Below are 15764 nucleotides of genomic sequence, written 5' to 3' on the forward strand. Positions count from 1 at the left end.
ACGTGCCTATTCGTAAACATCGACAATACTTCGTAGTTTAACATGTCAGGAAGATCGCGCGGTGTATTTCGTACACTCCTAATTAAACCTTTGCCCTGCTGTGAACGTACCTGGTACGTTCGCAAGGCAGGCTGCTGTGAACATACTTCGAAGACTACTTGACTACGTTTCGCCGAAGCACTTCGAAGGGTCCCTAATCCGGGACCCTTTCCTCGATGAGCTTACCCTCGCTGGCCCCTCTCCTCGACCCTCCGAGCGGGGGCCTCTCTCCCCAAAAGTGACCACTCTGACTGCATTTTGAAAATCTATCAATCGATGCCATCGCCAAAATATAATTGTTTGCATTGCACTCCTGCCAATCAGGCAATCAAGTACTTCTCTGAACTGTGTTTCTGCGATGAGAAATAACGATTTTGTTAACTTTGCTAAAATGGCCAAGTTAATAAAATTGTTATTTTTCATCGCAGAAACACGGTTCAAAGACGTACTTGATTTCCTCCACTACAATCGCAAATTGCTGGAAATCGGCCGGACTCCCTTTGATAGCGCATCATGAGGATGTTCTCGAGGTTGGTAATTGATTCAACGAGCCTACTAGTAATTCTACCGCTATAATATCACGGCTATAGTTGATTCGTTACGTTATACCTTCAGGAAGCTGCAGCGGATGAAATCGCGGAGGAGATTATAGGCTTGAAAGATGATTTTGAAAAATACTTGGAAAAAGCAGGAGCACAGCGCGCAACATCAAATGATTATATAGCCCTAGACAATAATATCCAGGCTTGTGACAATGCGACGCCTGTACCTACGTCGGATGAAGCAGCGGCCGGGACTAGTCATAATAGCAGTGACGACGAAGATGAAAGTGAGGAAGTAATTTCATCTGATAAAAAAGAAGTATACGCTGCCCTCCAAACATCAAGATATTTTGATCTGGGTAACGATTTAGATGCCGAATTTAATTCCCATTTATGCAAGTGAGAAACCATGGTGGAAGAGGTGATGGAGACGGGCAAAAAGCAAAAAAATAGCGGGTTTTTCTTGGTAATATCTTTTCGTGTATATATTAGCCTTCCTGAATAAACAACTTAAATATCTTAAGTATTGGGCTCTATTTACCACCAACTTATTTTTCAGGCTACTCGTAATGAAGACGCACTTCTAACTCTAACCATGAACTTTCTTCTCGCGTGCCTCCCAATGTAAATAACTGATTGAAAAGATAGCACATGCAGCTGAAAATACGGAGTAACTCGAAATATTAACTTGCGAAGGTTATTTTGGAAACGGGTTAAGGTCCTCGTTTTTCTTTTTTTTTTTTCTTGTCACTGAGCGATAGAGGGCGACATAAATGGCGGTTAGGCCCTTAGAGTATGGTTAGGCCGACTGCTGCTAATATTTCCGTGGGTGCTGGAAACAAATATCTATCTTACGCTAACTTAATAGTTTCTATTCGCTCCTAACCACAAATTTATAACATTAAATTCTTATAATAAACTTTGCAATTCATTATTTGATTATGTTTTCTGAACTGGTCGGGAATTTCTTAAGCGATCGTTGATATTGAAGTATGTGCAAGAAATGGGAAATTTATCGTGGCATAATTATTTAACGATCTTTCACAGCATAAATCGATAACAAAATGCCATTTCTAAGAATTCTACCGTGAATAACCACCGAAAACATTTAAATAAGGCCACTAAAGACAAAAAAGGTCGGAGGAAACAAAAGCGAACATTTTTTCGTGACTAATGAAAAAGGTTAGAAATTACGAAACTCGATTTTACGAAGTGCCATTTTTCCGGTCCCACTGACTTCGTATAATCGAGAGTTTACTGTATGTATTTATTTAGGATTTACCACTTAGATTGTGAATATTTACTCAAGGTGTGTCGTCAACAGTTCAGTGTGCAAATATGCGAAGCAATGTTGAAACTAGTCCTGTTGACTACTGTGAATACGTTTTAAAAAATCATTTTTGATGTTTGCATTGTGCTGAGGTGGAAAGCTGCTCTCACATGTCATTCCTAAGTATGTTTTCTTTTGTTTAAAATATTTTGTCGACTCTTTTGCATAAATAATCGGTAGCCTGATTACATCACTTCAGCCGATGCCTTCCTAACTACATTAATAAGAAATGTTTAGCTGTTGGAATTTTGAAGTAATGAAAGTAAAGGAATTATTTTATCTGTTTTACCAGGTCAAGGAAGCTGTTCCCCTAGAGAGTATATTCAATTGGTATATATTTTTTAATGAAGAATATATTTTATGTGATGTATATGACCTTAAGCATCCCTTTACCTATTTTCATCCTTCGTTTTTCTTTGTATTGTGTTGTTAAATTGTTGCTAAGTATTCATGTGTGGAGGTCGTGTACCACTGTGCTCAGTTATCTATTGAGGTATAAATTTTTTTTCGGGAACTGATGTTAGATTTGAGGACTGTTTCTTTCGAGTGCAAGAATACATGCATAATTGTAGGGGATGTAAAATGTTAAAATATACATTCGTGGCATCGTAAGTTGTTAGTGGGAGATGTTTTGATGACCGTAATAATTAGTGCAAGTTTGAAATGAATTATTAATTCTAGAACTTGCACAAGAACTGGAGGAATAACAATGACATTATTACCCCTCCAGATGTCTTCAATGGATGGCTCTGTGAATGCAGACCCACTGCCAGACAAATACACAAGGGAAGAGCTGAAATGTGCCCTGGATGAGGTCAAAGCTGGAGGTGCTATCCGTGTTGTTGGCAGAGCTTACGGCATTCCCGAGTCAACGATACGGGGACACCTCGCCCAGGAACGGCTTACTAAGCAAGATGTGAAGAAAACCTTAGCTCTCAATTCAAAGCGGAAGAGGCAATCTGGCTCCCATCGTGGTACTAAGGATTCTGAGAGTCGTGAGGATCGGAAGAAACTTCGCAGTCCCGATAAGGCAAGGAGTAAACCAGTTAACCATGTGATTGGATCGTCACCGCCTTCAGATGGCCTCGAGCGGTTTGGTCATTTCCTCGAGAGACTTCTCTCTGGTGAAAGTCAGAAGAAACCGAGCCAAGTAAAATCGGAGAAGGTCAGCAGTAGGAAAACACTTTATGAGGGGGTGAGTAAGGTGGTCGTTGATGTTGTTGTGATCTTCATGATGAAAAATCTGTTAGAAAGGGTTGGATCCTTAGTGTTACATCTAGAAATCCGAGAAAGCAAACAAAATAATGGAAAATGTGAGATATGACGTATCATCTTCAGGGGTTGACTGGTTGTCAAAAGTCCCAAACAGGCTAATCCCCCCTCTCAAATAAGAAGTCAGAGGTAGGTCACATTTAGGTAATCAAGTTTTCATGATAAATTGAGAGTAAAACCATTCAATTTATAATTCAAAGTAACTGTCTTTTCAATTCTTCTGATGTCTGAGAAAGCATGCCAGTAATTTTTTAGCTACCATAAAAGCTAACTGTCTAACAACAACAACTGAGTTTTCAAAATTTTACTGTGTCCAAGTTCTTTGCAACTTGGATTTAATTGTCTTGACTTTAGAGAACACTCTATGACAAGATACTCGGGTCCAGTCAGCACAAATGTATAATGCCATGCCCTGGGGTCCTGGTGGGGATTACTGCCTTCCTCCTGTTGGTCTAAGCAATATGTTTTAAAACAAAAAAACAAGGCTTGTATGAGTAATTCTGTATAAACATTTAATATTGTAGGGAACTATGATTGCATTCTTTAATTAGTGCTCGTTCACTAAACTACCATTCAGAAAATGTCATTATTAAAAATATCTTATCCTTTAGGTGGAAGGGTTTGGCAATCAAATACATTTTGACTTTAAAACATCGTTTAGTTGTCCATTTTGTATGAGAAATTTTCTCTGTAAAAAGTGAAAATATTTCACAATGGAAAGTTTAAAAAGCTATGAAATTACTGAACATAGTTTTTTGTCATGATTAATTATTGATTTGTCAGTGAACATAAAATAACAGCCTAAATTGTCTTTTTTTCTGTTGATATTTCATTGGATTTTCTTTCATTTTGTAAGCCAGTACCCCAAAAAACTAAGTGTGGAGGAAGCATGGCACAGAAAAATACATAGAATATGATCACTAATGGATTTATCCAACTATCCATTTATTTCCCTTCCAATACGAGCAATAATTGAAGCTCTACTATCCAGCCAAAAGGAATTCCATTTGATTTGACATTGTGAATTTTTGACGCATGGGCTGCAGTGGCCAAAAAATTATGAGTGAACTTTTTGCCTCCTACTAGGGCAATCCAATTGGGTTCCCTCCTGTGTATTTCTGTGGATCATTGGCACTGTGCAGTGAGTTACCAAGCATAAGTCAAGTCTTAATGGCTCATCTTTCCATCTTTTAGGAGAGCTCTAAGAGGAAGCATCAGTACACGGAGAATCAAATGATGCAGGCTATCAATGCAGCCTTGGCTGGAAGACCAATCAGGCAGGTGGGACGGGAGATGGGCATAGCCGAGTCAACCATTCGCTTGCGGATGAAAAGAATGAGTACGGACTTTTGAATTGATCTCTAGTAATTGAAACATCTAAAAAGCACTGCATGAAACAAGTGGCTTTGTACCCAGTTGCGTGCACGGGTACAAAGTTAAATACACCTAGGATGAAGTCAACCATGGAAAAGTATTTGGCTTAACCAGGATCTCTGTTGAGCCAAATATTATATCTTGGCAAACATTATCCTAGGTGTATGAAACATATTCATTTTCCAGTTCTCTAGAAATGCATATGACTCTGTTTCAGCCAATGACAAGTGATCTCTTTCCTCTTGTGAAAGTGGCTGAAAGTTGTATTTTATATGCATCTCTGAATTTTACTTATATTACCAAGGGCCTAACATTGGAAGCTGTCTCCAGAAACATAGATTGCCCTATAATTGTCCAGTCACAATATTTGAGAATAATCAAATTTGTCAGTAGAGATTTGGTGTACATTGGTAAAAAATTTTTTTCACTGGAAATGAAATAGGTATGGAAACAAGAAGACGCAGTATAGAATGGTTGTTTAAATAGCTTGAAGTTAAAGGAGTTTTTGTGAGGGCAATGGAGTACTTGAATAAAGTCCCCTCTTCAGAAAGAATACCATTGAAAACTGTCTACAACAAGTTAGTAACCTTTAGTCACCCATAATCCTCGGCCTCGTAAATCCTCATAAATGTCGGCCTCGGTGGCGGCGGGGTTAATTCCTCGCCTGCCAAACCGAAGGTCGTGGGTTCGAGTCCCGCCTAGGTAGGTTGCCCCTACCTAGGGAATTGTTGTGTGTGATAGTCGTTGTTATATGTTATTTCCTCCGATGTAAAAGGCCTTCAATGAGCTGTTTTCGGGGAGATGAATATAAATAAATAATATCTCTTAGTTACTGGTCAGTTTTCGCTTGGAACTAGTATATCATGCAAACTGATGCTGAGCAAAAACTGATGAATTGACTTGTGAGAAATTGTAGATCAGCTATGTAATGAGATTTTTGTAACATTACCATGCCATTGATGAAAAGTAGCCATTACACAACTGATGAATTGACAAATGAAATTAGAAATTGGAATTGTAACTAATGAAACTGATTAACGAATTACTGATGGATTTTGCTAGTACCCTTTCAGAATAGAGATGGTGTGGTCTTAATTTAGAGAAAATAATCGTAAGGTACCATCAGAGAAATTGGTCATCTGAAACGTGGCTGTGACAAATATGTATGCATTTTGAATGGACATTGTATGTTAATAAAATACTGTGCCAGTTTTTGCTTACTTCTCAATTTTTTAAATGTTGTTATGGTATAGTATGAGCAGTAGACAACTTTTATTGTATCTGTTTTGATTCGTTCCCTACTTCTTGAGCTACTTGTGGCAAGAAATTGTCGGCCTCTACTTAACTTTTGCATTTGTGGTTGATGGCATCGCTTGCTCCTGCCTAGCAGGTCACCACTTTTCAGCCATTATACTCATCACATGCATGGATCACTGTTGTTTATTATCTTGTGAGCATTGGATCACTGTTGTTTAATAGCTTGTGTGCATTTCTATCCCACAATGAGCACTTGCTCCTTGTGCTAGTGAATGAACTGGAACACAGAGTTGTGTCATCAGCACTTGAAATGTGGCTTACAGCTTTCATTTTTTAAATTAATTCTTTACGTATTTAAAGCTTGTGCAGGTGGAACAGTTCAACTATTTTGGTGGCATGTTGCAGAGGAAAAGAGACAAAGCATTAAGTACATCAGAAAAAGAATTGCAGTAGCAAAGGAGAGGCTCATGAGTGGGAAGAAGTTTTTGAGAGGATCATTACGTAAGACTATGAAGAAAATGCTTGCGAAGAGTCTGATCTGGAGTGTAGTGCGTTAATGTGAAGAAACTTTAAGGTTGACAAGAAATGACGAGAGGTGTTTGAGATGTGGGTCTGGAGAAGATTGGAAAAGTTGAAATGGACAGAGAAGAAGAAGAAGAATGGCAAAGTTCTGGATGGTGAAGAGAGAAAGCTTCTAGATTTATTATGGAAGAGACTTAAGGGTTTGGATCGAGCAAGTACTGAACAGGAAGAGTACATGAAAATCATGTTAGAGGGAAGAGGGTTAGGTAAGTGAGGGAGAGGAAGGAAGAGAATAGGATTTATTGATAAAATGAAAAGGGTAGTCCAAGTTGGGAAGGAAGATAATACTAGAAGATGACTCATTAATTGAAAATGCATGTGATTGTTATATTTTTAACACAGCCAAATACTTCATCAATATATTAAGGTAAACTGTATTCTTTGCATTTCCCATGCTTATAAAGAGGTAGCGTGAGAATTTTGGCAAGTTCCTTTGTTGAGGTAAAGTGGGTAGAGTGCTCAAACAAATACGTAGAGAGCCAATCTTGAGACCCAATCACATTGCAGCAAAAACTATGTTAAGCGAATTGCTGTTAAACTAGGGATGCTGTATTCCATATGAATTTTAACTGTTGGAATAATTAAATGATAATTTATTTCATACTTGTGTGGAATAGCAAATATACAGTCTCAAGCTCTGTACCTCTCAGCTGTGTAAAAGGAGAAGAGTTCTAGCTACATGTGAACGTGTGGATGGTCTGTCGAACAACCCATACAAGAACATTCTTCGCCTTAGATGGATTCAAGATGCACTTAGCATGTGACTCTTCTGGTGTATTAATCTTTTGTGTATTGTATGTATTATTGTCTTGTTATCAAAAAGGAAAAAATCAATATTTCCTTGGGAAAATTATGTATGCATAAAGTATTCTCAGAAATATCTGAATATATCCTGTAATTTTCAAATATCCATTTGGCAAACCTTAGTTCAGACATTGCATCGTGTTGTTGGATCTAGCATGTTTAATTACACGAGCGTGCTGCGCCCGCTCCCAGCGGGCTTCCCCCGCTCTTTTCAATGCAGGTCCACAGAGGGATAGGCGCGTTTCTAATTTTAAAATGTAGAAAAAAAAGCAGGGTCTTATGTACAAATTTAATTGGAATGTTCATGTACAAATTGAGGTCAGAGGACCTCTTTAAACACAACATTGGAAAGGGGATCGGGTTGGTGTGGTGGCTAGAGTGTTGGCTTCCCACCCGGCGGGCTCGGGTTCAAATCCCGACAGTGGCAGAGAAATTTTAGAGACTGCCCGATCCCTGCTTGAATGTTGTGTGGAGGACACTTCAAGCACAACACTCCGTCCGTCGGATGGGACGTTAAGCCGTGGTCCCCTCGGCGCCTTTCGTTAAGAGCAGGCTAATGCCGACGCCGGGTTTCTCTCCACCCTTCCTTCTACACCCTTCCCTCATGGCGCAAATGACCTCAGCTGTCGGTCGCCTCCTCCAAATACCATACCATACCATACCACAACATTGGAAGTAATTACACTATCCTATCCTTTGTTAAACGCACGTGATGACTCATACTTACGTATCAACGGGAGACTTGAATGTGGAATCAGCCGCATTTTGATAAAAGTTATTTAAAGAAAGCGAGATATTGTTGCAAATGAACAAATATATCAGTTTGTGCGCCGTTAACATCAGGAATATTTACAGTTTTTTTGTTTTTTTGTTTTATTATTTAAAAACCAATTTGAGGAAACAAGAGCAATATTTAGGAAGTAAGATATGCCGTCGCATGTTCTCTGATAAATTCTGTGCATTTTGGTGCCTCATTTGTAGAGTTTGGTTGCATATAAGTTGAGAAAAAGGTATCTATACAGTAGAAATAATATAGAAGATTGTGAGTTGTGAAACAAAAGTGGAATATTTTTGTGTCGTTGCAGGAGAGGACGATTCCTAGTGGGCGTATGCCTCGGTGTTGGCGACCGGTTATGACGAGGGCACGGTACTCAGAAGAACTGAAGATGAAGGTGGTGCAGTATGCCGAGATGACGAGCAACCACCTGGCGGCAGTGTATTTTGGGATCCCTGGACGAAATGTTCGGCGTTGGAGAATGTTGATGACGAGGAAACTGGGGGATGGAGGCTTAATTACCTGATGCACGATGTTTACCCCTTGACAAGTGAGTATGCTTCAGGATAACTTAGGCAACCTTATTGATAAGTAACATTAGTCTGCTATAACCATCCCTGGTGAGTTTGATGTAAAATGTTCCTGCACTAAACTGGTGCACCTACATGCTAATACATTGGGGAATTGGAATAAATATGTTAATGCAATTATATACTATAAACCATTGGCATAGCCAGGGAGGTTCGGGGGGTCTAGACCCCCCAAAAATGTAATAAATCAGTTATTTTCCTTCGTAATAGAAAACAAAATATTGAAAAATCATGAATTTACAAAATATTTCTATAACAAATGACCTTTTTTCGATTATGAAAAGTGTTAAAATTATGTCGTTTAAAACCCATTACATACTGAGTACCCCGTTTTTTAAATATTTTCCCCCCCTGGTTTGGAACCCCCCGAACGAAATTCCTGGCTATGCCACTGCTATAATCACTCACAGTAGGATCTCAGAAAAATGTTATTCGAAGTCCATTTTCGTTTGTTTTTGCTTGATGATGCTAGAGATTCATCAGATTGCTTATCGTGCACTTAGTTAGCTTTGCAAAACGGAATTGATTTTTGTTGCGAATGTGTACAAACCATCAGATGTCGATTGTTGATTCATTCATGTGGCTTCAGTTAAATTCATCGATGAACGTAACAATCAGAGAGTGGTGGCCCAATTCGTGAATATGGGCAAGTGAGATGTCGACTATCAGTCGAATTTGCCATTCATGGCCACAATTCATCATTTACTGTGACACTGATTTACCTATAAGTTTAAGGTAACCATCATATTACACTTTTTCTTTTCTACCCTGCCAAGAAGAATGTTCTTTTTTATTGGAGTCACACATTTATGGTCATTAGGATTCCTCTGAGTAATCTCTGTGAGCTATTAGCAGATATTTCAGCTATAATTTATAAAGTAATTTCTGCATCCCTAATATATACAGCCATTGTGGTGACTGACTCACTCATGGATACAAATTCCCGACCACTTTTAGGTATGATGGAGAGCTGAAATTTGGCACAAATTGGTTTTGCGAAAAAAATATCGTACCTTCTGTACCCCTCGTCACAATTTCAGGTGTGGGATAACGAAAGTGATTATTATATATGCTCATAACATTGTCTATGAAAGGTAGGTTACAATTTTTTTTCATCGTCCTTGGTTAATCAGAAAAAAATTTAAATATTCTGAAAATTACCGAAAATTACCAAAAATTACGATTTCAAAAAGATTAACAGAAGATTTCGTCAATTTTTTCCTGACCAATGACTACCTGTCCCCTCTGAACTCTAGATCCGGAATATTTGGTGAGGGCAGGCCACCGTAAACCATACGGGAAAAAATACCTGAAAACCCCCGATCACCTCCTGGAACCTCACCGAAAAAAATAAAAAATTTTTAAAGTCGCCTTTCCGAGTAGTTTTCGTCACAATTTAGCCGGTGTTCACCACCCCTAGGACTTATTACAACTCCCGATAACCCCGTGAAACATCCCAAAAAAGAATTTTCTGATAAATCGCCTCTTCGGGTATTATCGTCAGAATTCTGCCACTGTTCCGGAACCCTACGACTTACCGGCACGGAATTTATGAGAACGATTGGTGACCACTGGTACAACCCAAGTATAAAACCCCGGTATTCCGTTGAAACCCCCTGCAAAAAAATTAAAATTTGCCATTAAGTCTTCTTTTATGTGTACTTGTCGCCACTATTACGCCACATTCCACTACCCTTTCCAACCATTGCTACATAATCAATGTGGACGATTGGTGACTGCATGTATAACACACATTAAAACCCCCGCACCCCCCTGGGCAACCCCCCTCGGTGGAGAAGACCCGTAATGAGGACTTAGCTGAGCAGCCGCGGGGGACTCCTCATCCCCAAGGTGGCGAAGCCGCCCCACAACAAGGAACTGGCGTAGGCACGGTGGGGGCTTCAGTAACCCTCCGGCGGCAAATCCATTCCTAGGATCAAGCGCCATACCCGCTGTGGGCTTACTCCACCCTTGGGCGGCGAAGCCGCTCCTTAAATGAATAACAGTGAAACAGTTCGGAACTGCCATTGCCCTCTGGGCGGCAAAGCCAACCCCTGACGAAAAACGGCGAAGCCGTTTCGAGGAATGATCGGGGCGCTTCCCTACCCCCTGGCTGGCAAGACAGGCCCATAGCACATTTGGGTGAGATTATTCGCATTAAAATTCTACGAACAACCACAAAAGTAGATGGCGAAGCCGGACCCGGGGTTCCTAAGGGACAGAGCCCCTAAGCGAGCGCGTGGAGCGCTGCGAGTCTCCATTGCCATTTGTCATTGCCCTTAGGTATCAAAATATGTACCTCCTCAAAACCAAGAAAAATCTTCCGTGACATTTTCTACTTAATTTTTTGCAATGGCTTGACGATTCATCCCATTACATTAATTTTACATATGTATCATCACAACATTAGCCTCAATGCCTCAGCATATTAACAAATTACATCAGTGCTGCCATCTGTGATTTTAGTCTCGAGTAGGTAGAGTGCTTAGCTGCTGATGGAAGAAAACTTACAAACCAGCATATTGGGTCGGAATCTGGAGTGAAGCCTTCGGCCACCCCCAAGCAAAATTCGTCAAAAGGCAAGGTGACCCAGTTTAGCCCTCCCTCCCCTGAAAGTGTGAAATTCTTATGCCTGTGGCTTAGACTGGGGTTAGCTCTAGCTTCATGCATTCAAACTAAATTTTGGGTTAAATCAGTGTGAGTATATAAAATTGTTTTTTTTTGTGATTGCTCTATGTTTGCGACACACATTGTTTCCACCATTTGCACTATGTTGTTAGACATTTACATAAAAGTTTGTATTCCTATTTGACACAATGCTTAAATATCATAGCTTTGTCATTTCTTTTTGCAATTATCTTATTACTGAAAGGTAGAAGACCAATAGGGTGGTTTCCTATTATTTTTTTATTGCCTAAATCAAAAGATTATTACTCCTGGAGTAAGCATTTCACGCTCTTAGATATTCGAATGACGACATCTATTTTTCGCGATTAAATGAAAAGTGAAAAATTTCAAGCGCGTGAAAACGCGACAGCTAAGTAGGAATGATGGGAAAAGTCCGTGTGACGTATTTCTGGTTCCTGCTGCCGCCCTGTGAGGTGGCCATGAGGCGAGGCTTGAGCGCTAATACGGCGCAGGCTGCTAGCAGGTAGCAGAGTACCCTGCTGGCAGGTAGCGCTTGGCTTAAATAAGGATTATTACTACCTTATCAAACGAAGGAAACTTTCCGACCATAGACAGTTTTAATAAGTTATTATTAAGAGATGTTTCCCTGAGCTCTGTGACTCATGCATGCATTGCTAATCTCAGACGATGTAAAACTCCTATCCTCTCGTGTAGAAACTAGGTCCCTGTGACGTTACATGGAGTGGAATCGCATGGGTGCCAATCTGGCCTTTTTCAAATGCGGTTAAAATTGACCATTGCCATTTGTTTAAACTGGGATTTCTAAAACCAAATAATTTGCATATTATGAAAATCCTAATGGTGGGTAATGAATAGCATTCAATGCATTTCGTTTTCTTTGATGAAGGAAACTACCCTATTTTGAACATTAATTAGATAGTCATCCCAGTAGTAAAGACATTTTAAAATTTAAATGAAAATATAAATTGTACGAAAATTTTCGGGAGACTTCCGTAAGGTAATCACCGTGGCTAGTTCCGGTAGAATTAAACTGAAAATAGAAACATTTCACGCACATACTGAGCGTAGAAATTTAAAATACAACCACGCAGATAGCAAAATGATTTTGGATGTGGCATCAGACTCAAAAATTATGAGCTTGATTAATAATTATCGAGAGGCTGTATTATTTGTAAAGTCAGTTTTTGTGTTTGAATTTTGTGATAAAAGTCGGTTGTTGGTTGTCCTCTTAAAATATTAAATAATCTGTACATCTTGGATTAATTGGGGTATTTACTTGCCCAGGCCATTGTCACCTATATATCTATTCTCAATATTGTTTTCTTTCACCGAAGTCGTTAATCACCTCACCTGTGCTGTACTCAATGTGGTGATGATGATGAGGTAGCTTTGAAATTCATGATGTACTCAATATTTTGCCAGAATAATATTTAAAAATGGGATGAGTCGATTCCAAATGTCGATTCTCGATTCCGACGATTCTCTGGCACGGAATGGGAATCAAGAATCGATCGCCTAAAGTCGATTCTGATTTCATCGATTCCTGGAAGATAAATGTTTTAAGCATAGACTATAAGCTTGGGGTATAAAGGCTGCCACACACCTTAGCGGCCACGGTGACAGCCTTGCCCGCGCAGTAGATACGCCTGGCACGCGGCAACGAACATACCTTAGCAGCCTCGGAAACATGAAAATGTTGGCAAGAGTGAAAACCGATGAATCCTGAAATGGCGCATGTTCATGAGCCACTCTCAGAGAAAAAAATTGGAAACCACGGGATCGGGAAGCAATGCATGCGTTATTTGTTCTTTTATTAACCGCTGGTCACGGCAAATCAAATTATTGCAATTATGAATCACCATTGGAAAATTCATCTGGACCACCAATTAATCACCAACCATGCATTAAAGATCGAAATATATATTTTTTATTTTTGAAGTCTGATAATAATAAAAACGTGCAGAGAGAGAGTTTTCCTGTGAAAAAAAGTTTCTTATATATATACTGTGGCATCCCACCCCCGACTCGCCCGGATACCACAATAGAACCGGGGGGAGACGTCGCACAATAAAAAAAATACAAATCCGCGAAGATCCCTCCCGCATGGGACCTACGGGACAAAACAATGCCACTCACTTCTCGTAATTCACATAAAATAAAAAAATATTCCCCTTCTGTTAAGATGATTGCGGGTGGGGGGTTCCCGATTCAAACTGATGGGTGACGTTCGGGCGCTGATGCACTCGTCCAACACGCATTTACGGGTAGGAAATCAGACGGGGCGAAAGGAAGGACGAAGGATATTTTCAATGGGGTGACCCGTGGAGGAATCAGAACAAAAACACTCTCTCAAACACTTTCAATTAAACAAAATATAATTCACACAAATAAGGTTGCATATGACAAAAAAACAAAAGGAACCCTCTTATACGCTAATGAAATATGAATTGGTGAAAGCCACTTATGAAACATCAATGATAAATTAAAATAAAAAACAATATAACTTGGTTTCTAGATGAAAATCAATATAGAAAATGATGATAACAAAGTAAAGTTCGGTGGTTAACACGTAAATATGATACAAATTCAATGATTTCTTGACTGGGGAGGTAAATGATAGTCCGTCCCGTCGAATGTAAATTTGAGGTGCGAACGTTAATTGTACTTGGTGACTGATTTCACTTTCACTAATGTAACGGGTACGTTCCGTGACTGTTTGTCTTAACTTGGCTTGGCAGGAGACACAAGGGGGCTTTGGGGGGGGGGGATAGCTGCAATCTTACTTTATCGTAGTCCGAGTCTGGACCAGGTTGGATCCAACACACTCTCGTTCCAGTTTACTGCACTCCTTTCTCCCTTGTTGGAGGAAGCTGCATCCGGAACGGAGATAATGCGTCCTCTTCAGCTGGTCCTTTGCTCCTTCGGACGGGGGGGGGATTCTTCTTCCAGATCAATCTTTCTGAAAATACTTGGGCCCCTTGTCTCCTCCTGCCGTGCGTCGCACTGATTTTGGGCATAGGCTCCGCCTGACAGTCACTTAGGAATTCTCTCGGTTCTCTTACGCGCACCACCTTTTATCATACCTCAACTTGGGGTGGGGGGTAATGCACAATGAAGAGAGGGAGGAGTAATACGCCACTCACTCAGGGAAAACCCGAGCTCCCCTCCTCCCACACACACACTCACACACAACCATACAAAAATCGGCGAAAACACATTCATCCCCTCTTACTCATCCACGCCTTCCTCCACGGGCCATGGTTTGGGGGTGGGGTTTTGGGAAAGGTCGTGGAACGAGCGGGTAAACTGGTAGGGAAGAAAATGCGCCGAGTAGAAATGCACTGTAATGGGGCTTGAACCATTACAATACGCGCAGAGAGTGGGTTTTTTTTATATAACTTTTTTTCATAGACTAACATGCATATCTGCATCAATAATAAAAATTTAGACACATTTGCGTTTATGTAGCCCAGTTTCATCAATGCAACCCGTGAGAAAGTTGATACTTGCTTGGCATAAGCCGCCGCGGCCTTCGGGCGGACTTGACAGGTTGCTTTGGCCACCACCGCACACCCGCCAGGCTGCTCTGGTATGTATGGGCGCAATGAACGTTACATTATTGTTTAACCACTTATTGTTATTTTATTCCATTCCTGGCTATTGTTATTTTATTCCATTCAATTCTTAAAGTTTAATGACAGCAATGCTACCGATAAATCAATATCCCACCTGTTAGAATGAATAAGAATTGATGGAATTGGAATTGCTTTTCGGGAATTGATTTCAAGGAATCAGAATTGGAATCAAATAAAAGTGGAATCGACTCATCTCTAATTTAAATGTAATATATATATGTAGTCAATTTATGAGTGCATGAATGTGCAGAATGGGAGCATGTTTGTCTTGAGCCACTTCTGCTTCTTAAACTATAAAAGGAAATTAATTGGATCAGTTTGCTTTAAAGATGTTTTTAGAGTTCCTTGAATTCTAATTTACCCTGGTATTTTCAGGAGGATTTAACAAAAAGAGGTGGGTTCATCCTTGCTGAAGGGTTTTCATCAGTGTACTCGGGTGCTAAAAGTGGATATTGGGCTGTGATGTTCCTTGTTCAGTGGCATATGAATGAAGTGATATGGGTGGACTTTGGGTAATCCCATCCTGTCTTCTAGAATTTGTGCTTGTGCTGGATTTCATGAAAGTCTGAGTATCATACCCTGAGGGATTGCTGTGTAAATCTCTGGTTTCGAACCCTTATCGGTCAGGTATGTATGTTTTTTTTTGGAAACCTTTTGCCTTTGCCGAAAACTATGAGGCCAAACTGTCACAAACTCTGCTCTATACACAGAATTTAATGATTGCACTTGGATTCACCTTTTGATTCCTGCTGTAAATGAGGATGCTCTTCGTGGTTACCCTAATATTTTTTTCGCATGTGTGTATGTGCATTGGCTAGGTGAAGTCGTGGGACAACTTGTCTTTAGATCCAGTTTATGTCTAAAGACAAAGTGAGGTTGTGATTCATGATTGCATATTTTTTCATGTGTTGATAA

General features: G+C 40.0%; 1 protein-coding gene across 1 annotated transcript in view; it reads left to right on the forward strand.

Annotated features, from left to right (window-relative positions):
- The window catches only part of LOC124163445, a 28463-nt gene extending 20079 nt beyond the window's left edge, over nucleotides 1-8384 (forward strand). The window contains exons 5-7 of the mRNA XM_046540362.1: nucleotides 2642-3106; nucleotides 4378-4522; nucleotides 8286-8384. Coding sequence (XP_046396318.1) covers nucleotides 2642-3106; nucleotides 4378-4522; nucleotides 8286-8302 — 627 coding nt within the window. The 3' untranslated portion in view covers nucleotides 8303-8384. The remainder of the gene's footprint in view (nucleotides 1-2641; nucleotides 3107-4377; nucleotides 4523-8285) is intronic.
- Nucleotides 8385-15764: the final 7380 nt, after the last annotated feature.

The sequence above is a fragment of the Ischnura elegans genome, chromosome 8, assembly GCF_921293095.1.
Source record: "Ischnura elegans chromosome 8, ioIscEleg1.1, whole genome shotgun sequence".
Lineage (NCBI taxonomy): Eukaryota > Metazoa > Arthropoda > Insecta > Odonata > Coenagrionidae > Ischnura > Ischnura elegans.